The sequence below is a fragment of the Haemorhous mexicanus genome, chromosome 21 (assembly GCF_027477595.1).
Source record: "Haemorhous mexicanus isolate bHaeMex1 chromosome 21, bHaeMex1.pri, whole genome shotgun sequence".
NCBI lineage: Eukaryota > Metazoa > Chordata > Aves > Passeriformes > Fringillidae > Haemorhous > Haemorhous mexicanus.
Window position 1 is genome coordinate 9,704,476 of NC_082361.1, and position 22,711 is coordinate 9,727,186.

General features: G+C 53.0%; 1 protein-coding gene across 2 annotated transcripts; it reads right to left on the reverse strand.

The window, feature by feature from the left end:
- Positions 1–3,732: 3,732 nt before the first annotated feature.
- Positions 3,733–22,025, reverse strand: TPRN (taperin). Of its 2 annotated transcripts, none has more exons than XM_059865350.1 (4): positions 19,855–22,025; positions 5,972–6,149; positions 5,645–5,769; positions 3,733–4,873 (listed from the first exon to the last, which is right to left on the reverse strand). In XM_059865350.1, exons 1-4 carry the CDS (start codon positions 22,015–22,017, stop codon positions 4,811–4,813), a joined length of 2,529 nt encoding a protein of 842 aa, XP_059721333.1. In that variant the 5' UTR covers positions 22,018–22,025; the 3' UTR covers positions 3,733–4,810. The 2 variants fall into 2 exon arrangements, with proteins under 2 accessions (XP_059721333.1, XP_059721332.1); XM_059865349.1 differs by having other exon boundaries at positions 5,645–5,772.
- Between the last annotated feature and the right edge of the window lie 686 nt (positions 22,026–22,711).

A 22,711-nucleotide genomic window follows, 5' to 3' on the forward strand; every position in this document is an offset into this window, starting at 1 on the left:
GGCACCAAGTGGCGCTGCAGGAGGGTGAGGGGGCCGGGGGGCGAGCGGGGCCGGGGCCGGGGCCGTGGCCGTGGCCGTGGCCGTGGCCGTCTGACGGTGCCGCCCCGCAGGGCTGTCGGAGCTCCGCGCCCGGCGGGACGAGCTGAGCGGGCGGATCCAGGCTGAGGAGGCGGAGCGGGGCCGGCTGCAGGCGCGGATCGCGACGCTCTCCCGGCGCTTGTCCGACACCAGCGAGAGCCTGGCGGGGCTCCGGTCCACCCGAGCCCACATCGACCGCACCATCGCCGAGATGGACCTAGCCTCCGGGGAGGTACTGCCAGCTAGGGACATGGCCTTGTGCAGCTTCCTCGTGAGGGGAGGAGGAGGGACGGCATTGATCTCTGACCAGGGACAGGGCCCGAGGGAATCACTGAGTCAGAATAACCTGAGGTGGACAAGGATCATCCCAGCCCCTGCCCCTGCCCAGACCCCCACCCTGGGCATCCCTGGCAGCGCTGTCCAAAGGCTCCTGGAGCTCTGGCAGCCTCGGGGCCGTGCCCAGCACCCTCTGGGGGAAGAACCTTTCCCTGAGCTCCAACCTAACGGTGTGTCAGGGGAGGTTTGGGATATAGATATATGTACCTGTGTATATGTATATGTATGTGTATATGTATGTATGTACGTGTGAACTCGGTCTGTATTTACCTGAGGGTCGGTTGGGAGCACCTCGATGAACCACCACTCCTTCCTCGGTTGTAGCCCTGCGGCCAGAACAACTTCCCGGGCCCGGGATGCAGCTCTGGCACACAGACCCCATCATGAGAGGGTTGGGGGTTGTTTTGGTGCTGCTTGGGCTTGGGCAAACTCTTCCAGCCCAATATTTACTGTAGTTGCTTTAATCTTTAATGGAACAATGTCATTAAAAGTGTCAAATTGTTGGGGCAGTAAAGGGTGGGAAGGAGACAAACAGCATGAGGGCTGGCACTGTCATTTTGGTTCCTGAGACAGCTCTACCCATTCGCCTGTGTGTGTTACTGCCAGGCAGGGACTGCTTGATCCCCACAGACAGGGCTACAGCTGAAGTCACTTCTGTATTACACACCAACACCTTTTATTTCTTTAAAAAAAGATGTTCCCAGCCTCTTTTCAGATAAGTGACAATCTTCCTTCTCATGGTGACCAGGGAGAGTTTGTGTCAGAAACACCTTTCCCCTATTAGCTGCTGCCTAAATTCTCCTCCCATTTGCATTTTGAATATGACCAATTACTGTGTCAGCTTCTCTTCCTCTCCCAAAGTCAGTGCTTTCCCCTGGCAATCACTTTTCAGATGAAGCTGGAGATGTTTCCTCGACCTCCTTCAAGACCTGATGGTCTGAAGTGAAAAGGGAAACTCACATGAAAATTTAAAAGCTTAAAAGCTGTGTTGTAAGGTAGACAAACAGCCCCTTTAAAAAGAAAGCTTACCTGAGATCCAAGTCACACCCCCAGCCTACAGATGAATTCCTGTTTATTGAAATGAACTGACACTCACAGGAGGTAGAAAGAGGTGGTGAAGAGGAGATGCTGGTGACAGAAAGTAAGAGTTCCTTTCCTGGTTTGTCACTCCTTGCTTTCTGCCAGCCCCCACAGGATTTCACCTTCCTCCAGCACCTCGTCCTGTGGGGCACTCCCTCAGCTCCTCTCTGATCACTTGGTGATTTCCACAAATTCACAGGAACAGAAATTATTTTTGGGACTATAACCATCACATTTGGTTACAATTGTCCACTGTGTTAAAATTTTTAACTGGTGAGGTGGACAGGCAGCAAGGTCTCCTAAATGTGTTGTAGCTTAGAGCACAGGAAGTAGGGATGTTAGATTATGTACACAGTGAGCTAAAAATGGGAGAAAATTAATATCAGATCTAGTCTGACATAAGGTCACTGTAGATTTGAGTTAGTTTTGAAGCCAGAAACCCAAAATGTGAAGTTTTAATAGTGGAAAAGAGTTGAAACTGGGTCAGCTGAGCACAATTTAATACTGACCTAAAAAACCCAGGTACCAAATCTCCCTTAAAAAAACCCAGCCAACCAACCAAAGCCCCCAGTCTGCTTCAGGAAGTTCTCTGCCTCATGCTCCAAGGCAGATAAATTGCTTAAGGTCTTTCATATTCAGAATATGAACAGAAACCAGAGAAATTCTCCCACAGATATTCCCACACTGAGACAGGATAATAAATCACCAGGAATTAGAGGCTGAAGGGCTCGATAGCCCCTCTTGCTGCAAGGCAGATCAGCTGAATTCGGAGGGAATTCATAAGAGAAACAGTTTATTTAAAAATAAGCTATTTTTATTTCTTTCCCAGATACTGGACAATTCTCAGACATTGCTAGATGTCCTGAAGAAGGAAATGAGGGATCTTGGTAAAACCATTGATCCACAAAACACTTCAATAGGACAACGAATGCGTCGACAAAAGCGTTCCTAAACTTCTTCAGCCTGGAATGTCCTGTTGGCCAGAGAGAGCTGCTTTGTGGTCCAAGGATGCCACATTTAATAAAAGCCTTTGTCTTGCAGAAGTGAATTTACCTTCCAGATGTGCTTTGGTATTAGTCAAAAACCCACTAAAGCAGCTCCTCCAATGATAACAGAGCAGGGTAGGCAATTACAAAAAAATACCCTTCATTTTGAGCACAGCCCTCCTGAGGCACATCCCAGGAGGTGACCCATCAGCTGATGCTCCTGCCCTCACCCTGTTCTGCCTGGAGACAGCTGGAGTAGCTGGGCAGGGATTAGAGCAGGAATCTGGGAAGTGCAGAGGAGGGCAGAATCACAGCTCCAAGGTGGGGCAGGATCACCAGGAGAAGGAGCAGAGTCAGCAGCACACTCTGCACCCCCACAGCCCCGAGCTGTGCTGCCCACGGGGCTGCAGGCACAGTGTTAACTCACACAGAACCAGAGCAGTGTTTGAGCTGCAGGACAGTGTTGGCTTTAGCATTCCTCATGGATCCATAGGAGAACTAAGCCTGGGCTAGTTCAAACCCCTTGTCCCTAACTTGAGTTGAAAGCAGCTTTGCTTTACCTCCTGCAGTTTTGCAAGAAATACAGCTGCCTTAAACTGACCTGGGCTTTTCCACAGGGGGAGATGCTCCGTGGGATCTTTTTGCTAGAAAAGCTGTGCTGAAATCTCACCCCTTAAATCTAGCACTCACCAGCAGTCTCACATTTTCCCTCATTCTACACCAGTCTCAGCACCTTATCCTGAAGTGTTAACAGGAGAAGCCTCAACACATGGAACTCCATGGTCCTTGTGTCATGTCCCAGGCAGATGCACTGCAGACACATCCTGCTTCTGGCAAGTCACACAGGCAGCAGATCTCAAATTAGCTTGGAACAGACAAGGAGGTGCAAAATGTTTCTTTGTGGTGCCCCCCCCAGCCAACATCTAAAACTACTGAGTAGCTCTTTTTTTTTTTTTTTAATATCTTTCCAAAAGTATTTAGGCACCCAGGGCAGAAGGGAACAGCTACAAGTAGGTATGTCCTAACATTTAATCCTGTGTTTTCCAGTAGAACAACCTTCCCTTGCTGCTACAACAGACACCAAACCAAGTGCAAAGTATGCAGAGCATTTTCAGTTCACAGAGCAGTGTCACTTGAGCAGACATTCATCATCTATAACAGACAAACCAGTAACCATCCAATTTAATCAAAGATAGCAGCCTGTTCCTTTGGATCATGCCCCACTCATTCCATAAAGCCCAAAGAGGCTGGATCTGTTCTCACCACATCTCTTTTAATCCCAAAGTACAAATCACATTAGCAGCACTGCTCCATCTGTTCCAGAGTGCAATTTTGACCCTGAGTTTACAGTAGTAGAAAACTTGAATGGAAGATTCTAGCAGATTCCTTTGCATATTGGCTGCATTAAACAATTATAATAGAACTATAAAAATCCTAGAAAAAACCAAAAATAACCCACATTCCTTGTTCAAGTTCTGCAGAAGAATGGAGTGAAACTTCCCTCCTGTGCTTTGACTAGAAGAGAAGAGCAAGTGTGGCTTGAAGGAAGCAACCAAGAGAGATCAATCAGATTTGGAACACAGCAACGAGAGGAGCTGGCAAACTGGAGAGCAACCAGCAACTCCCAGAGACTGGATGCCACAGTTGGGAAGGACAGACCAAAGCTATGGCCAATGTTTGGGAATATTCAAGAGGCTGGAGGCAGTCTGGACATTACTAATTGGTGCAAAAATAACATCTAAAGCTAAAGGCATTGATTGCTCTTCCCATCCCTCCCTGAGGGTGTTCAGTGAACTCCACAAGCATGTAACTGGCACATGAATTCCATGATGTTTCAGGGAAACCAGAGCTGGAAACATGCCAAGGACAAGCCATGAACCTTCAATGGTTTTCCAAACTGGCACCCAATGTGTCAAATCACAGCCACGCTGTGAACCCACCTAACTGCCCAGTGCTCCACTCCAGAGCCATCCTCCACTGGGGAGAAGGGTTGCAAAAGCTGTCCAGACCCTGCACAGTGCCTGGACTCAGACAAGCACTGAGAAAAATCAACATCCATCCCGGGATTACAGATGTCCTTCCCACACTTGCCTAACCAGCAGCTGATCTTGAACAAGGAACATGCAAGGCCACAGGCAGAATAAATCATATGCCTTGAAAGCAGTAATTCGGTCCCAAAATCCAGTGCAAATATTCTCCGAAGATGCCCGAGAGCACGTGGTCCACCCTTGGCAGCAGGGTCCGGGAGAGCCGCGGTTCGGGGCGGTTCCCGTGCGGGCTGCGCTGCCCCGTCCTGCCCAGCAGCGCTGCTGCAGCACCGCGGAGCAGCCTCAGAAATAGAGCGCGGGCTCGCTGCTGAAATCCGAGAGACCGCCCTTCTCCGCCGGGGTGAGCTGCGGGAGAGCACAGAACACCGCGGTCAGAGCCGGGCCACAGGAGCCCCCTTAGCCCTGCATGGTGCCTTGGCACCCTGCCCGGGCTACCTGGGTGTGTTGGTCAGTGCCCCCCTCCAAACGTGCCCTGGAGTATCAGAACGTCCTGCAATGGTTTGGGTTGGAAGGGGTCTTAAATCCCACCTTGTTCCAATCTCCTGCCAGGGGCAGACACCTTCCACTATCCCAGGTCACTCCAAGCCCTGTCCAGCCTTGCCTTGGACACTTCCAGGGATCTGGGGACAGCCACCCTGCACCCAAGACTTCACCACCATCACAGGGAACAATTTCTTCCCAATATCTAATCTAAATCTCTTCTCTTAGATTAAAACTGTTTCCCCTTGTCCTATCACCTGCCCATGTAACAGGAAAAAAAAAAAAAAAAAAAAAAAAAAACCCAACCAACCAAACAAACAAAAAACTCTCCCAGCCTGGCTCCAGAGCAGAGGGGCTCCAGCTCTTGGAGTAACTCCATGGCCTCCAGCAGATCCATGCCTTTCCTGTGCTGAGCAGTGTGCCAGCTGCCTTGAGTCTCCTCCACACAGCCAGGGAGGGCCGGGTGTGGTAGTGGCAGCGGGACGGTGTGATGGTCCCTCTGGGAGCAGTGACACAGCTCCCTGGGCAGGAACACAAACACAGGTGTGCAGGGAAAGGCACATCCTGTCCCATCCACTGGCTGGAACAACCCCCACCCCACAAGGGAGCACAAGAGTTGGTTATTTATAGCCTCACCATGACTTGGTTCCCCTGGGAATCAGCTTCCTTTGGGAGGGATCCCTCTGCAGCAGGACCCTCATACTTCTGCTCCTGCCACTCGCTGAACTTCACGGAGTGCTTTGGGGTGTAGCTGGATAAATCTGCTGAAGGAGAACGATGAGGTAAATATTCCTCACCATCCCAAACAGAAGTGAAACCAGGATCCCAGCAGGGACAGCCTGGAAGCTGCCCATCTGCAGCTCCGTGTGCACCTCCACTAGCATTTCCACCCATGTGGTGCCCCTTAAGTGTCTGTGGGACACCACCAGAATCCCCACGGTGCCCACACAGTGCCTCACTCACCTGAGTTAGGTGTACTGGGATGCAAAGTGCTGTTTGGGCGTGGAATATAAAGGGTATGAGATTTTTCCTCTGTTTCAGAAGTGTGTCCTTCCTCTTCCTCATCCTCTTCTGCCAGGGAGCTCTCTGAGGGATACTCAAACATCGTCTGCAAACTTGACTCGTTGAAAGAGATCTTCATCTGGGCAACAGCAAAGGAGAATTATCAGGGAGAAGCACAAGAACCCACTGATCCCCATGCCAGCTCTGGCACAGGCCACTGCCCACACCAGGGCTGCCTCTGGTTTAAAGCAGCCACTGCAGATCCCCCCGTCCCTCCCCAAGTGCCTTGGTGGATCTCTTGCCATGCTGAGGGAAACCCCGAAGGCAGAGCCAAGGGTCTGGAGCACCTCTGTCTTTGTGCCCTCTGCCAGCACCTCACACTGACACCCAGCAGGAGCTGCCATCATGTCTCTCATGGGGGAGAGAAGCAGAAAAGCACCCACATGTTGGAAAGGTGACATTGCTAATTCCTGGCAACTCCTTTGTGTATCCAAGCTCCAGAAAACAGGAACATCCATGATCAGGACTCCAGTCTTAGGAGGACATTCTAGCCAAGAGCTATTTCAGCTACATTAAACAGACCAGAAGTGATAGGAAGGAAGCAGCTAAAGGAGAGATGGTAACAGGTGGTAGCAGACAGGGAAAATACTGGGCAAGGGGGAGGCCTTAAAGGTTTTGGTTTGAAACCAGTCTTATCCAGTATTGTCATTAATGACCTTTCCACCGTAACTGGGAGACTGAGAAATGAAAGTGACGCAAACACACGAGTTCACTGAGGGCTAACCGGAATTTTATGGTCGTGAAGAAATCTGGAGAGCTGAAACACTAAAAATGGAATCACGTTTAAGAGCAACCTTTGCCCTAAGAGAAGTTCATCACCTGTGAATAACTGAGGAAGAAACTTTGGGATTGGCTACAGGACTGTAATCATCATTAGGATGCTGCTTAAATAAACCAGGAATGCAGCAAGGCATTTCTGCTGGAAATAGGGACTGCCCAGCTCTCCTCCCTGTGCAGATGTGCTCATCCAAGCTGAAAAGGAAAGCTGAGGGAGGGGTTTGTTCCCCTGCAGCCCTGCCTGTCCCAATCATTACCTACCACTGTGCTCCAGGGATCTGCTTAGAGGTCACCTCAACAGCTGCACAGAAGATTCACTGGCAAAAACTTCACACCAGCAAGAGTAAACGTGGAGGAAAAGCATAGCAGCTCTTTGTAAGTACTCCAGAAAATAACCACCAAGGAGCAGAAAACTGCTGATGCCAGCACACATTAGACAAATAAGAAGGCTAAGCTTGCCAGGAGTAAGTTCATGCCAAAAGCAGGGAAGTATTTAGCCAACACAGATCGAGGTTCAGGAGCAGCTGTCTAAAAGGGTGTTGTGATCCCTTTACTTCTAAATACAATTAAAATTCAACTAATAGGGTTATGAACAGAATGGAAAGGACGTGGCAACTTGTGACAGGTGGCAGGAGCCCAATGGCTCTGATCTCTCCACATGCTGTGTAATGACAGGCCAGGGGCAAGTGCAGCACATTTATCCCATGGTTCTGTCATACAGAAAATCCCCAGAAGCTGGGAAGTGGCACCTGGCCCCAAGCACCACAGTGCCCAGGTGCACCCATTCCCTGCCACAGCAGTGGTAGGAGCACTGGAGTGGCATTACAGGAGCTGCCAAAGTCACACCTGGATGTCCCCAAGGCCGGAGCTGCCAGCAGGTCACAGTGCCATCTGTGCTGCCCATCCACAGGAGTCCTGGAGCTCTGGAGGGATCAGAGCAGGACGGGGAGCATTTCACTGCTGCTTTTCAGCAAAGCAGCAAGAAGAGCTTAGATTGAATCTGGGTACCAGAGGGAGCAGCTGCAGCTCCTCCACACTGCAAACCACAGCTGGAGCTACTCTGCCCCAGGGCAGGATGGCCCTTGGACACAGGCTGGCTCCCTCCCCTGCTCCCAGGAGAAGGCAGGATGGAAACTGCACGGAGGGAACCCGCTGCCCTTCCCTATTCCCTGCCCCAGCTACCCCAAATGACACAGAGGAGAAGAGTGATTATATTTCAGAGAAAAGGGACGGGAATGAAATGGTCCTGAAGCTGAGAGCATCCCAGTTGCTGCTCCCTGAATTTCCCATCCCTGCTACTGACCTAGATGCTCCCTGATCCGAGCCAGGCTGTCACTGCACACAATGTGGTGTCTGTCCTGTGGGGATGAGCCACACTGCCAGGCACAAAGGCCACCAGGGTGGAGGTGCCCAGGGCTCCTGGAAACCCAGGAGCTATCCCAGAACCAGAAGCTGCACAGAGGCCACTTATCAGTGCTGCCAACAGCACTGAGGGACAAGAAGTACTTGACTTAACATGGAAAACAAAGCGGACAGGAGAGACATGCCCTGGGGTTTAGAATTTAAGCCTGGGAGATGGAAATAAATGCTCCTGGCTTTCTGCTATCTGGAGGAAATCTCTAAGAAAAATGACTTTGAGTCCAGTTTGGACCAAAGGTGCACACAGTGCTGGAGGAGAAAACAGCCTCAGCAGGAAGCAAAACCAGAGAGCAGAATGGAGCAGAAACAGCCTGGAGACACCCACATCCCACACAGAGCCCAGAGACAGCACCAACACCCCTACTCTCCACAGGCAGTTCAAACAGGAGGCAATGCTGGAGCCCCTGACAACACAGAGCAACCAGCCAGCCCCCGGCACTCAGGGCACAGCTGGGGCCAAGATCACCTGCAAGGCTCACACAGGCAGGTGTGTGTGGCACGGGGGCACCGTGGCACAAGTTCCCCTAAACCACACTGAGCTGCCCTGTAGCAGATGCCAGCCCCAGCTCCCAGAGCCTGCACCAGGCAGAGCCCCAGGGCTGCTGCAATAAAGCCCTGGGCACACCCAGGCAGAGCAAACACGAGGCTCAACCAGGCACTGGCACAGGATGGACTCTGGGGCACTCAGTCAGCCCTGCCCACGGGGAGAGAGCCCAAATCCCAAACCCTGCTGTGGCAGCACCTGAGTTCCCCTCTCTAAGCACAAAAGGCTTTCAGGAAAGCACAAAGCAGCTCTGCTTGACCCAACAGAACAGGGAGGGCAAAGCATTCAGGCAAAACCAGGGGACACACGGGGCAGAGAAATGCTCTGAGTGGCTAAAGAGCACAGCTGAGTGCTGTGTGCAAGGAACACAGGCAGCTTCAGGCCCAGGAACCAGCCAAAAAGGAAAACCAAGAGCCTAGTCATGGCACAGACAACAGGTTTGCACAGCCAGCAGTGCCTTGCCAGACCACAGGGACTTTTATGGGAACACAAAAGGCAACAGGGGACGTTTCTTTAGAAGAAAAGTGTGTCCCAGCAGAGCCAAGCTCACTGGAGCCCAGCCAGAGGCCTCTGCTCAGCCTGTCTCAGCACTGCTTCCCCTGCCTCTGCCCCAGCAGCAGCTGCCAGTTGTGGCAAGGAAGAATTTTGCACCCTTCAGCTGTGGATGTTTGCAGGGATTTGTCACTCTTTGCTCAGCTGGAGGCTTCAGCCTCAGCTGTGTCACAAGGTCCAACCCAAACCTATATATACATATATATATAAATTTATATATAAATACTCTGCTCAGCAATCAGACACACTGGAAAGAGTAAATCAGGCTTTTCAAGAAATATTGTGCTGTTCAATCAATAGGTTCTTGTTGCCATAGCAAAAATCATTTATTTATTTATTTGCTAGGATTTGAACTAGTAATAAGTAATAGAATATCCAGAAAAGAAAAGCCAGAGCAAACATTGCCCAACAAAGGGTAAATCTGAGTAGTCATGCAGATCTCATTTAGAAAAGGGAAGTCAACCTTGTGTCAGGCTGTCAGAACTCAGGCTGCACCCAGACCAGCCACCAAGGAGCCCCCATATAAAAGAGAGATTTATTGAAAACAAAAATAACCAATTTATAGAACCCAACCTACAACATGAGCAATGACAGCAGGCACCTCACCTCCAAAAGGGAGATGAAAAAGTCTGCAAGGCAGTATTAATAACAGAGCAAAGACCCGATGGCTTCTCACACACCAGGGACCTCTCTGGAAGTCTCCAGGGGTTATTCTGCATCCTCAGCTCCAGAAGGAATCTCCTTACTGTGAAGATTTTCTCTTCTCCACCCATTATTACATTGGCTGCTTGGCTGATGAGCCAAAGTAGGGTATTTACACTTTTTAAACTGACACCTCTTTGACAATCCAAATCCTCACCTCGTAACAGCCAGAAAAAAGTAACTGATCTAGGCATTAAATGAATAAAATCATCCAAAAATTATATTCCAGCAGGGAGAGTCTGAATCAGCATTTGATCCCCATCACAGCAGCCCAGAACAGGGAGGCTGAGAAGGACTGAGCCCCTCTCCCCTCCCTGTGAGTGGTTCCCATCTCCCAAACCCAGGGTTCCTGCCAGAACTGCCATCCCTGCTCTGTCCTTAAGGAGCAGGATGGGATGGCAAGGGGTGAAGCACAAGCTGGGCTCCATCCCTGCCCTGCTGCCATCCCACAGCATCTCCAGCACATCCCAACCCACCAAGAGCCTCACCAGATCCAAACAGCTGAGCAGCATCAGGGATCAAGACCTGCTCTCTTCACATACTGATTCTCCTCTAATCATCCTCTGGCCTCAATAATTCCCAAGTGACAAATCCAGGGACTGCACTGACTCCCCAGGACATGCAGAGGCTGCTGGGTGTGATTTAAAGCAGCTTTTCACACCTGGTCTACTACAGGATCACAGAATAAGATGAATTGGAAGGGACCCACCAGGATCCCCCAGCCCAGCCCCTGGCCCTGCCCAGATCCCCCCACCAGCCCCACCCTGGGCATCCCTGGCAGCGCTGTCCAAAGGCTCCTGGAGCTCTGGCAGCCTCGGGGCCGTGCCCATTCCCTGGGGAGCCTGGGCAGTGCCAGCACCCTCTGGGGGAAGAACCTTGCCCTGAGCTCCAGCCTGAGCTGCCCTGGCCCAGCCCCAGCTGTTCCCTGGCTCCTGTCCCTGGTCACCATGGACAAGAGATGTCTGTGTCTCTGTGGCACAAGATCAGTGTCTGTCCTTCCTCTTCCCCCACAAGGAAGTTGCCTCCTCTCAGCAGGACAGGAGGGTTTGGCTGGTATCTGCAGGAAAGGTGGATGATCCAGCATGAACACAAAGCAGGGGCTGACATCTCTGAGAAATCAAGCACAGACAAAACGAGCCTTCTGTGTTCCTGTGCCACCTCACATCGAGGGACATTTGCTGCTGCACTGGTTGGGTAAAGATTGGGTCAAGGAGGCACAAGACATCACCTGATACCTGAAATTGCAGCCAGCTGGGAGTGTCAGCAAGCCTGTGCACACAGAGCATCCGAGGGAGGGCTGCAGAGAGCCCCTGAGCAGGGCAGGAGAGCTGCTCGAGCTCCAAAGCCTTGGGGTTGGTGGGTGGAGGCTCAGGACCTGTACAAAGAGGAAGTTCTAACACAGAACAACCTCCCAGCAGCCAGGGACTGAGAGGGAAGGTCTCTGCACAGACAAATAACTGCTTGTGAGACTGGAAACAGGGTAGAAGCAGAGATTTTATAGTGGACAAAGATTCCCAAAGGGTTTAACCTGCTCTTCCCATCTGACCAGTCCCAGAGAGCAGAAGATTTAGTAAAAGGAGACAGAAAAGCAGTTCATAAACTCCAAACCTCTGCAGAGACCTTCAGTTTTTTCACAGCAGCCCTCAGTCAATGATCTAGACAGCTCCCATGAAAAGAAACTTTTAGATAAAAGATTTTTGGGGAAATGAGCCAATTTTTTGGAGTTAGCAATGAGCTTGTCTATGTGTCTGTGCTTGTCCTGAAAACACAGTCATGTGTCAGCCAAACTGTTGAATAACTCCAGGCACAGACTATGTGGGCAGCCTGAAATAGTACCCTGGGGACTGCAGAATCACCAGCACATCACCAAGGCATTTGCTATCATTCAGAAGATAAGGAGCTTTTGTGCCTCTAAAGCCTTTCCCTGACACAGAAAGAAAGGGTTTTTCCCTGACAAGTATCCCTAGGAAAGAGGGGGCTCAAGGCTTGGCTCCTATATCGGATTAACCCTGTACTGCTATGGCTGAAGCATTCTAAGTGTGCCCAGAAAACTGCAGATGGCAGTTCAGAAATGTACTTTTCTGTACAAGAAGAAGAGTTTTGGGGAACTGGAACTAAGACACCACAGAATCACTTGATCATGCTTTTCCAAGAAGTGTTTCCTGAGAGTAAGACTGACTTTTGCTCTTTCCTGAGAGTAACACTAACTTTTGCTCAGCTATTAACTGCACCTCAGTGAGTTACTGAGTAGAGCTAACAGCACGAAAGATTTACAGCAGGAGCACATCAGGGAAGCCCTGTGTGGCTGGCAAAGGAGACATTTCCTTCAGGATCACATCCCAGCTCCCAAGCCACAAGGCAAAACAAGAAAGTCTCCATTTACAAGGCAACCCACAAAGCCACCTCTGTGTAATCAATCTGCTGAAGCACATGGCAGATAGGAGCAATGCATGGAGATTCGAAATATTAAACTCCTTGTGCAAGACACAGGCAAGTTTCAAATTCCTGATGAGAGGTGCCAGGGTAGGGACAGCCCCCAGAGCATGTGGGGCAGGTGGCTTGGTTAACTCTTCCCTTCACTGTGCAGGAGAAGGGGAGATTCCAGTGCCCACACAAGCACAGCTGGAGTCCCAGTGTGCCAGGGCACAGAGCAGCCATTCACCCTGGGAGCCCTTTATTCCTCCTCACATCTGCAGGCAGAGGAGCCAGAGCCTTCCACAGCTTAACAAGCAATTCAAAAATTACTTCCTTGGCCCCTAAGAACTGGACAAATCTCCCTACTTGTGCAAAACAAATCTCATCTGAATACACAAAGGGAGCAGGATAAGCAAGGTACAATTAGTGTCAGGACTTGGTGTCCTTATAAAAACCACACAGAGCACCCCAACAGCACAGGATTTCACAGGCAGCTCTGAGCAGCCCATTCGTAGCTACAACGAGGTGCAGTGATGAAGCTGGTACCCATGAACATTTCTGTGCAACCCAGACTGCCCAGAGCAGCCCACAAAAATACCTGGGTTTGGTGCTGGAATGGGACCCATGGAGCACCATTCTATGGGAAACAGAGCGAGGCTGGGAGCAGAATTACTTCCCACCCTGTCAAGGAGCTCATTCAGGACCAAAGGCTCCCATGGTGTGAACAGTATCACCTGCACAACAGAGTTCATGTCTCTCTTGCCCTTGCTCTCTCTTTTAAAAGGCAAAAGGAACTTTCTTGATGAGAAGCAAGTGCAGCAGGTTCACCAGGAGCCTCGGGGATGTGCCCTCAGAGCTGCATTTTCAGAAGCTGCAAGCGACAAAATTTCCCTACACACACAAGTGTTTTGTCTGAAATATTTCTTACATTCTTACAGAGCAGCAGCTCCATCCTGCCAGGCTCCCAAGATCATCTGAAGGGCACTTCTCGGAAAACATCAGCCCTGAGTTCCTCCAGCTCAGATTTTCCCAGGATGTTTGTGAAGTCACTCCGTGTGATACAGACACTCCATGTGACTCTTCCTACACGAACTGGAAAACAGGGATACCCTCCCAGCCCCACGGACTGCTGCAGTCACTGGAAGAGCCTGGGTTGTAAATAGGTTTTAAATTCGGGTTTCACTTGGAGGGGGGTGAGCACAATCCCTGAGGTGAAGGAGATGCTGCTGCAGCATCTCTGACCCAGATTTCCTTTACTGCCACTGCACCCAGAAACTAAGTATTTTTAAATTTTTCTTACTGTTCCCCATATATAACCCAGACCTGGGGCAGGACTCCTGTCCCAGCCACCCCCTTGTCTTTCCTCTGCTCTTCTCAGAACACCATGGCCACATACTGGAAAAACCAGAGTGGAAAGGAAAACCCAAACCCGAAACAACCTGAATCTTGAGATGGAGGGAAATTATAAACCATCTCCAATCTGGTCCACAGATTAGGCAAACTGATTAAGAAAACGTTAACTGTAATCCTTGTGATTAGAGCTGAGAGCACAAAGTACTTCAAATCTCCTCCTGAGCTTTGGGGCAGGCTGAGCCCTGGGCATGTCCTAACCAGCTTCAAAGCCAGGCTTGGCTCTTATTTGCGTAAGAGTTTCTATTTTAGCCCTTCTGTCCATTCTCTACAGTGCTGACAGCAGCAGGCAGGACATGGGGGCAAGAGAACCAGGGGAATTTGGGACCAGCTCAGACTGTCACTGCAGCATGAGAAGAAGCATGAGAGTGGTGAGGCCATGCAGAGCCTCAGCCACAGAAAGTTTCCCACTAGAGAGATGAGATAAATCTGACTCAGATTCTGCCAGGGTTTCATACAACAAAGTCTCAGCACTTCAAGGTGCTGGCATGTAGTGGGGAAACAAAAAACCACTCACTGCCCCACTGACAGCCTCGGGGGCAGTTTGTGAAGTGGCTTAAAAGCCGTAACTGCAGCTAATTCTGATTTCCAGGCTTCAGCCATCAACATCACAGAAAAAAATTCAGTGGAATTAGCAAAGGGCAGGAAAATGGCCCTGTCTGGGTAAAAGAGCCTGCTGCCATCTGACAGCTAATGGAGATCATCTCCGCAGGGGAGGGGCCGCACTTCATCATCCAAGACACTTATTTCCTGAGCATGACTTATCACTGCTGACCTCATCTCCTAAAAATGCAATAAATCCATGTCAGATACTGCCATGGCCCCTCCTTAAAGGTGGCAGATGACTCTGCCCCAGCAGAGCACAGCCAGAGACAGAAAATAGAACAGGAACATGCAGTTCTCCAAGAGCTAAAGAATATAAATCTCTGCCCTGACCCCTCCAAAACACAGGGATGACATCATCAAAGGATGCAGAGAGGTTTCTTCTTCTACTACCACCAAATTAGTTTACTTGTGTTATGGTTAATTTACTTGTGTTATACATTGCAAAAAAAAAAAAAAAACAAAAAAAAAAAACTTCAGGCAGCCACTAGCATTTAGACTCCACACTGTGCAGACTTGCTCCAAACAGGTCTGGGCAGCAGCTGGAAATGTTGATCCCTGCCAACATCCCAAACCTACACCTGGTTCTCACAGGAGACCATCTCCAGCAGAACTGAACAGATGGAAAACTACAGAGCAGGAAGTTCAGCAGGTTAGACCAACAAAGCTGCGGCCCATGATCAAAACTGAGGGGTATTTAAACTAATCTTTTAACAGACTTTTAAGTGGGAATTTGGAAGCCACATTCAGGCTTTACGCAGCTCAAAAGATTAGGACATGGACCATGCTAAAGTTTGTGTAAGATGGAACTTTTTGAAGTTCAGCTGAACATCTTTGAAGACAATTTAACTTAAGACTCCAACTGTTTGGATCCCAGCAGCCTTGTTCCCGTAATCCCTGCTCACACTGGGCTGTGACTCGCCTGCCAGCACGCGGCAAACTGCCAGCTGTGACAAGCACAAAACATTAAATCCATCAACAACCTGATGTCTGTTGGCTCTCACGTCTTGTTATTCACAGGACTTTGGCTGGCCTGGCCAGAACTCATTCACCTTCCCTGCAGGATCTCCAGGAGGTACCAGATCCTGGAGAGGAAAGCACTCGGGATGCGCTGCAGGAGTGACACACTGAAGGAGCAGGGCCAGGGCAGAGTCCAGCCTCCAGCCAGAGGAGAGCCTGAAGGCCAAAGCCAGTGACTGATCATGGGGAGCCCAGCTGTGCTCTGTCCTTCCCCAGCTCTCACTCCACACACCAACCACATGTTCTGCAGAAACCCAGATTTCTATCTCACCAACAACTTTATTGGACATTATTCTGGCTGGTAACCAAACCACCACTGACTCTTGTCAGCCCAGATGAGCAAGATTTTATCCTCTGAGATCCCAAGGATTCACATCCTGCAGCAAAGCCTTCCCTTCCTCCTGGCACTGCTGACATGCCTTTACTTCTCTGCAATAACAAGAGTACAAAGAGAAGCCCTGCGCAGAGGTCACCAACAGTGTGCTGCATCCTCTGCCCCACTCCCAGTTTAGAATAAAGGTCAGTAGGTCTCCTTCCACCCCTGCACATGTATCCTGTCCTCTCTGAGAGCTCAGCCAGCTCCCCCAGCAGCTGCCCAGCAGCTCCTGGCACATCCCTTTGGAGCTGCAAACACACTTCTCAGACTGAGTCCCACCCACAGTGCTTTATCTGAACTGCTGGTGGTACTGCCTGGAGAGATCTCAAAACAGCCCTGGAGCAGATGAACAGCCCTCAAGGCACGTGAACCCCTGCAGGAGCACAGGAGCTCCAGCTCATCCATCCCCCAGGGTGAGCAGGGCTGGGGCTCTGCCCTCCACCTGCAGACCCTGATGTGTCTCATCCCACACAGCCCCACATTGACCTTCACAGTCCCTGTCCCCCCACAGCAGCTCCACAACAGAGCTGGGAACAGATTTTTTATTTCTAATACATCATCCTCCTCTCCCTCACCAAGCTCCAGCTCCAACCCCCAAAGTAACAGCTGCTTCACATATCTGAAGTTCTGGAAGGAGCAATCAAGTTGTTTATCCTGAAAGGCCTTGAAGCAGCAGCATCCCCCAGGCCACAGCAGTCACAAGTCCCACAGCCACTGCCAGCAGCCAGCTCCTGCTCCACACAGCAGTGCTGGAACCCACTGCCAGCCTGTCCCAGCCACCCTCCCAAAAAGCCACGGAGGATGTGGATCAGGGGGCTCAGACCACAGCAGCTCCACTTGGCTGGCACTGCTACCACAGTCAGGCAATCAGTGGCCACACATGGGGATGGAAAAGGGAGGCTGAATTTCTACATTTGAAGAAAAACACAATTTGCATCTCAGAGAACAGTAGGGTCCAACTGGCAGGGCTGACACCCTTCTTCCTAATAAATCATTACCCCTGACTGCACAGCCAGCCATGGATCCACAGCATTTCCAGACTCTGCTGACCTGCTGTTCATCTCCCAGGCTCCCGCTGGGCATCAGCAAACAGTTAAACTTTTCCAAGTTCTTGAAGTTTCACTAAGCACTACTTGCTTGAGTATGGAGCATAATTAAAGATCTTTTCAAAGCCAGGTTTGGAAAGGAAGATGCTTGGCATAAGAAGGGCTTGTTCACCCCAAAATACACAGGAGCTGCTCACTAAAACCAGCACCAGGTTTTGACACCCCAAAAAAGAAAGAAGATTGGTTTCAACAAACAACTGCAGCTCCCTGCTCACAAGAACAGTCTGTTTCTGCCCAATTCAGGCCAAAATCAAGTTTCTGAAAACCCCGACACGGCTACAAAACAGAACTCTTGTTTTTGGCTGGTTGCCTTGGAGACACAGAGTGATCTCTTGGGAAGAAACCAAGGAATGCATCTTAATACGAGCTCCTTCCTTTTCAGGCATCAACACTCAGCCTTATTACCCAGAGTACAGCCACAAACATCCTCTAGGTCAAGAGTAAACAGAAATCTTTCCATTTGTCCCCCATCAGCACCTTCTAGACCCTGGCTACAAAGTCACACTCTGTGCTTGACTGAGAAGGAAGGAACTGAAAGAAAAATGGGTGTTTCTCCCATACCACATTTAATTTCACCCAGAAACTTGTGTCTTGACTACTTTCCTTCAGCTCCATCTTATTTTTCAAAGGATCCCTATTTGCTTGAGCTTCTTGAGTTCTGCAAATATAACAGGCAGTTTCTCCTTTGCCTTTTAATCTCTCTCCTCTCAGAAACCAAACGTTTACACAAGTTCTCCTGCAGGACGACCCCACATACAGTTCTTAGGGAACAGCTGTGTGTGCCCCTTGCAGTATTTGGCACCTCAGCTGCACAGCAGGGCAGCTAATGCTGTTAAGCTGATAAGAACAGGGGCAGAGAAGCTCCATGACCTGCCCAACGTCACACAAATCCACCACTGACACACAAAACAGTAGTTAACCAATATCACGCAATATTTTAGGCTGGGAAAGGTCGTCTGGAGGTCTCTAGCCCAAACTCCTGTCTTAAGCAAGACTGACTTGCCAGATGCTCAAAGCTTTTCCCTAGCAAGCTTCAGACAGCTCTGAGGCTGGACATGCCATGACTTCTCTGGCTTTGACCAACCAAAAAACAATTCAGTCACTGCACTGGACTTCTGCTCATCTCCCTCCCTCCTTTCTGTACTGATAAGGATACCTTCCACTGGGCACCATTTAACTGCTTTTACTTGAGGCTTTGTTCTTTGTGCATCAACAGCATCCCCTGCTCAGAAAAATCAGCTCCTCAGCTCCATCAGAAGTAGGGCTTACCCAAATATGACCATCCAACAAGATTCTCTCTGTGTCCTCTGCTCCATCCTAAGAGCACTCATGCCTGCAACATGCTGTATTAATATTTTCATCATTTATACCACACACCTGATTTGGTGTAAATAAAATTAACACCCCAAATTGAACCTGAACAGAGCCAAAACAGCTGCAATGAGTACAAGCCAGCAGGTGCTTAAGCAGCAGAACAACTCCAGTCAGACCAAGCATTTCCCTGTAGGAAAACAAGGAAAAACTTCAGGAGCACTGAGCAAGAATCAACACTCCTGCTCATTTGCTTGTGTCTCCCAGGTAGCTCCAGACCTGCTCCCTGCATTAGTCACCATCAAATTACCACAGGCTGCATGTGCTTAGGGAGGAATTTGACAGCTAAGCCAGGGAAGCAGCACCCCCTGACTCCCTTCAAATGAGATGCATCCTGCTCAAAGGATTGCCTCAAATTATAATGCTCAGTGCCTCAGGCACCCATGTGCATTCAGTCCCTCAGTTATCTATTTGGATTTGGATAACGGAAATGTCCAACAATTCCCACTATGGAAAAACATGTCACATCACAGCCCTAAAAGTCAGGATCTGCCACCTCAGCGTGCACCTTTCAGAGCCCAACAACTCTCCCCACTCCTCTTGTCACGTCCAGATGCATTTCAGCAAGCTCTACAAAGATTAATTTTCAATTTAGGGCTCACAAGGATCTGTGTTACTCCCCAAGTCGTGAGAAGATCTGGCATTTGCTCACTCCAAAGGCATTTGGAGCAATCAGCATCTCCTGGATCTTCAGAGCTGTAGCTACACATTCAGAAGGAGCAGGTGGTATAATCCTATCAATGGGAGTTAAGTTCTTGCTGATCTCTTTCTGCCTAATCGAGACCCAATTCTTGAGCCTCTATCAATAGATCACTAATTCGGGAAGATGCCAATGCCACAGTGCCCGAGGGGCCATGGGCAGCTCAAGGAGTCCAACCCTCAGAGCAGAGCAGAGCCAGAGGGCAAGCCCACAGCTGCTCCCAGCACGGCAGCTCCCCCTGATTTCCTAAATTCCTGAAATACTTTACTTTCCATTATCGTGTCTCCAAGAAGGGCTGGGGTGGGAGAGGCCCTGCAGCTGTCACAGGGCATATCCCACCCTCAGCTGCTTTGTGGGACAGTCCCCAGTGTCCCCCTGCCAAGGGCAAATTCTGTTTAATACACCAAGTCCCATCTCCTGGCTGTGGTCCTCAGACTTCCTTTAAAGTTCCAGGAGACAGCAAACAAGACACTGAACTTGCAGAGTTGCAAACTCTCCTAATATTGGATACCATGAAAAATACTAATCTCTGGTTCCTTCCTCACCATTCTGAAATGTCCTTCACATCAGTGTGGTGGAGTTCCACCTTCCCTCTCCTGTTTTCCACCAGCCCCAAGGCTTCACTTCTGAGTCCATTTTACCCCCTGCTTCAGCCAGCTCTGAGGGCAGCCTCTGGCTCCCACAAGGGGCAAACACTTTGCCCGTGTTCCCAGCAGTGCCTCACGAGCAGCCAAACCCAAAGCAGCCCGGCCACTGACAGCCTGGCTGAGCACAGAGGTGCCCGGTTACCTTCTTGCGGCGCGAGCCTGTCTTGCTCATGCAGGACCTCTCCAGGGACAGGTAGCCTCCGATCACTTCAATCTCGTTCACCGTGGGGTAGCGCTTTTTATGGGATATCCCCACTTGAGGCCCATCAGCGTTCTCCACGGCTTTGCCTCTTCCTTTGCTCTCCTCCTCCTCCTCCTCTTCCTCCCGCTGCGGCCTTCTGCTGGCATCGGCGAGAGCCTGCGGCCCCGGGGCCACGGGCTTCCTTTTGGGCACGACAGTGAAGGTGCTGCCTCCCCTCTGCTGGGGGGCAGAGTGTGGTCTGTAGAGGGGCACAGAGGAAAACTCCATCTCCAGGTCGGGGCCAGCTCCTCCAGGCTGATCCGCCAAGCTCCCCGTCCTCGCAGCCGGGCCAGCCCCGCTGTCCGGCTCCACAATGTCATCGATGTAAGTCACAGGTACCAACGGATCCAGAGGGGCCGGCGGGGAAGTGATGGGCTCTTCCTGCTCGGGGGCGGAAGCCCTCGGGGGCTCCGGGGGTGCCTTCTCCTCCGAGGGCGGTGGCGGTGGCCCTGGCCTGGCAATCTGGGCCGGCGGCCGAGCCGGGCTGCCCTCCCGGCGGGGCACGAAGACGAAGGAATTGCGCGAATTCAGGCGCAGCTTGGCCAGAGCCTGTGCCTGCAGGTCGTGGGCTGGGATGGCCGCCAGGTCGGGTTTGGGGGCCGGGTGGATTTCGAAGGAGCCCCCGGCCCGGGGGGCTGAGGCAGAGAGCGGCCGAACGGCGCCGGTGGCACTGGGGGCCGGACTGGCACTGGGCAGGGGCGACACGGCCACTTCGGCCTCCTCCGGCTTTGGCCTCCTGGCGTTGGCTCTGGCATGGGAAGGGCTGGTGGATGGCACTGGTGGCCCCGTGGGCGTTGCGGGGCGGCCGGCAGGGACAGCACCGGGCTCGGGGACGCGGGCGCTGGGGGGCTGCCCCCGGGGTGTGACCGTGAAGGAGTTGGAGCTGATCTTGTGCAGAAAGCAGTTGGCCTGAGGGGCCGCAGCCTTGGGGGCAGCCGGGACCGCCTGGGGGGCTGCAGCCCTGGGGGGAGCCGGGCCGGGCTGGGGGGCTGCGGGCTCTGGGGTGAAAGCCCGGGCGGGAGCCGGGGTGGGCTGGGGGGACACGGGCTGTGGGGTGACAACCCGGGGAGGTGGTGCGGGCTGGGGGGTGACAGCCCGCGGGGGTGCCGGGGGTTGGGGGGTGACAGCCCGGGGGGAAACCGTGGGCGGAGGCGTGACAACCCGTGGAGGGGCCGTGGGCGGGGGGGTGACAGCCCGGGGGAAAGCCGGCGGCAGGACTGTGGGTTGGGGGGCCACCGGCACCGCTGGAGGGGTGGCGGCCCGGGGGGGAGCCGGGAGCGGCGGAGGAGTGGCCGGGACCGCCGGCGGAGATGCCGGTCCCGCCTTCTGCACCGGAGCCCGGGGAAAGCCGGGTCCCTTCTGGAGGGGCGCGGGGGCGCGGGGAGAGCCGGGTCCCGCGGGCGCAGCGGGCGGCGCGGCACGGGCAGCGCCCGGTCCCACCTGCGGCGGAGCCGCGGCCCCGCCGGTCCCGGTCAGCGCGTCCCCAACGCGGCGACGGCGGCCCCGCGGCCGCTGCCCGAACTTCTCCAGGAGGCGGCTGACGGTGCCCGGCTCGGCCGCCTCGGGCGGCTCCGGCGGCTCGGCCGTCTCGTAGATGACGACCTGGTCGGCGCGGATCTCGGCGAGCGCGGCGCCGCGCCGGGCCAGCAGCTCCCGCAGCGGGTCGGCGCCGGCCGGGTCCCGGCAGCGGGCGGGCGGCGCATCCCCCGCGGCGAAGCAGGCGGCGGGATCGGAGCGGGACTCGATGATGAGGATGTTGTCGGCGCGGATGGTGCGGATGCCGGGCACGGCGCTGTACAGCTCCAGCAGCTGCTGCAGCGGCCGCGCCGCGCCGCCGGGCCCGGGCCGCCCCTGCCGCAGCCGGCGCCGCTCGCTCTCCAGCCGCATGAAGGGGTTCTCGCGGAGCGGGCCCAGACTCTCCGCCACCACCAGCCGCTCCCCGGCCGGGGGCTCGGGCTCGCCGCCCGCCCCGGCCAGCTTGGCCCGCTTGCGCTCCAGGATCTCCCGCTGCCAGGCGGGCGCTGCCCGCGGCCCGGCGCCGAGCGGCGGCTCCGCGCTGCTCATGGCGGCGGCGCTGGGGCTCTGCGGGCCGGGCCCCGCCGCACCGGGGCGGCCCCGCGGCACCGCCCCCGGGCCGGGCAGGGCCGTCCCCCGCGGGCCCGGGGCGGGGCCGGAGGTGCGCCGGGGCCGCCCCGCTCCGGGCCGGGGTCAGCGCTCCGCCCCCGCTGCCCGGGACGAGGGCCCCGGGGCTGCCAAGCAGCGGTGATGTGACCTGAGGTGGTGCCGCATCCCCGGGAACCGGCCGGGCCCCGCCGCCCGCATCGCCCTCCCCTCTCACGGGAGACCCCCGGCCCGGTGCATGAGCCATAGTGACGGACACAGAATCCCAAAACATAGAAAACACCCATATGTGCCCATGCCCCCATCCCGGACTAGTCCGTCTGGTGGCAGCCGAGGACAGGGGCGATAAACGTCTTTCGGGGTCACCCTTGGGATGTCGGCCGCCGTCGCAGGCTGAGCAGGTGCCTGTGCAGGAGCAGGGAACCAGCCCTGACTCTGGAGCAGTGTCTGTGGTACCCGGACTGTCAGAGGAGTGTTTTAGGGAGTGCTCTGATGGACACAAGTGGAGTTTTCCATGGCACATGGCAGCAGAGCGGGAGAACAATTTTCCCATTTTGCTTTTTGATGCTCAGGGAGGTCGTGGAGTCTTCCCTCTCTGGAGACATCCCAAGCCCACCTGGAAGCGTTCCTGTGTCAC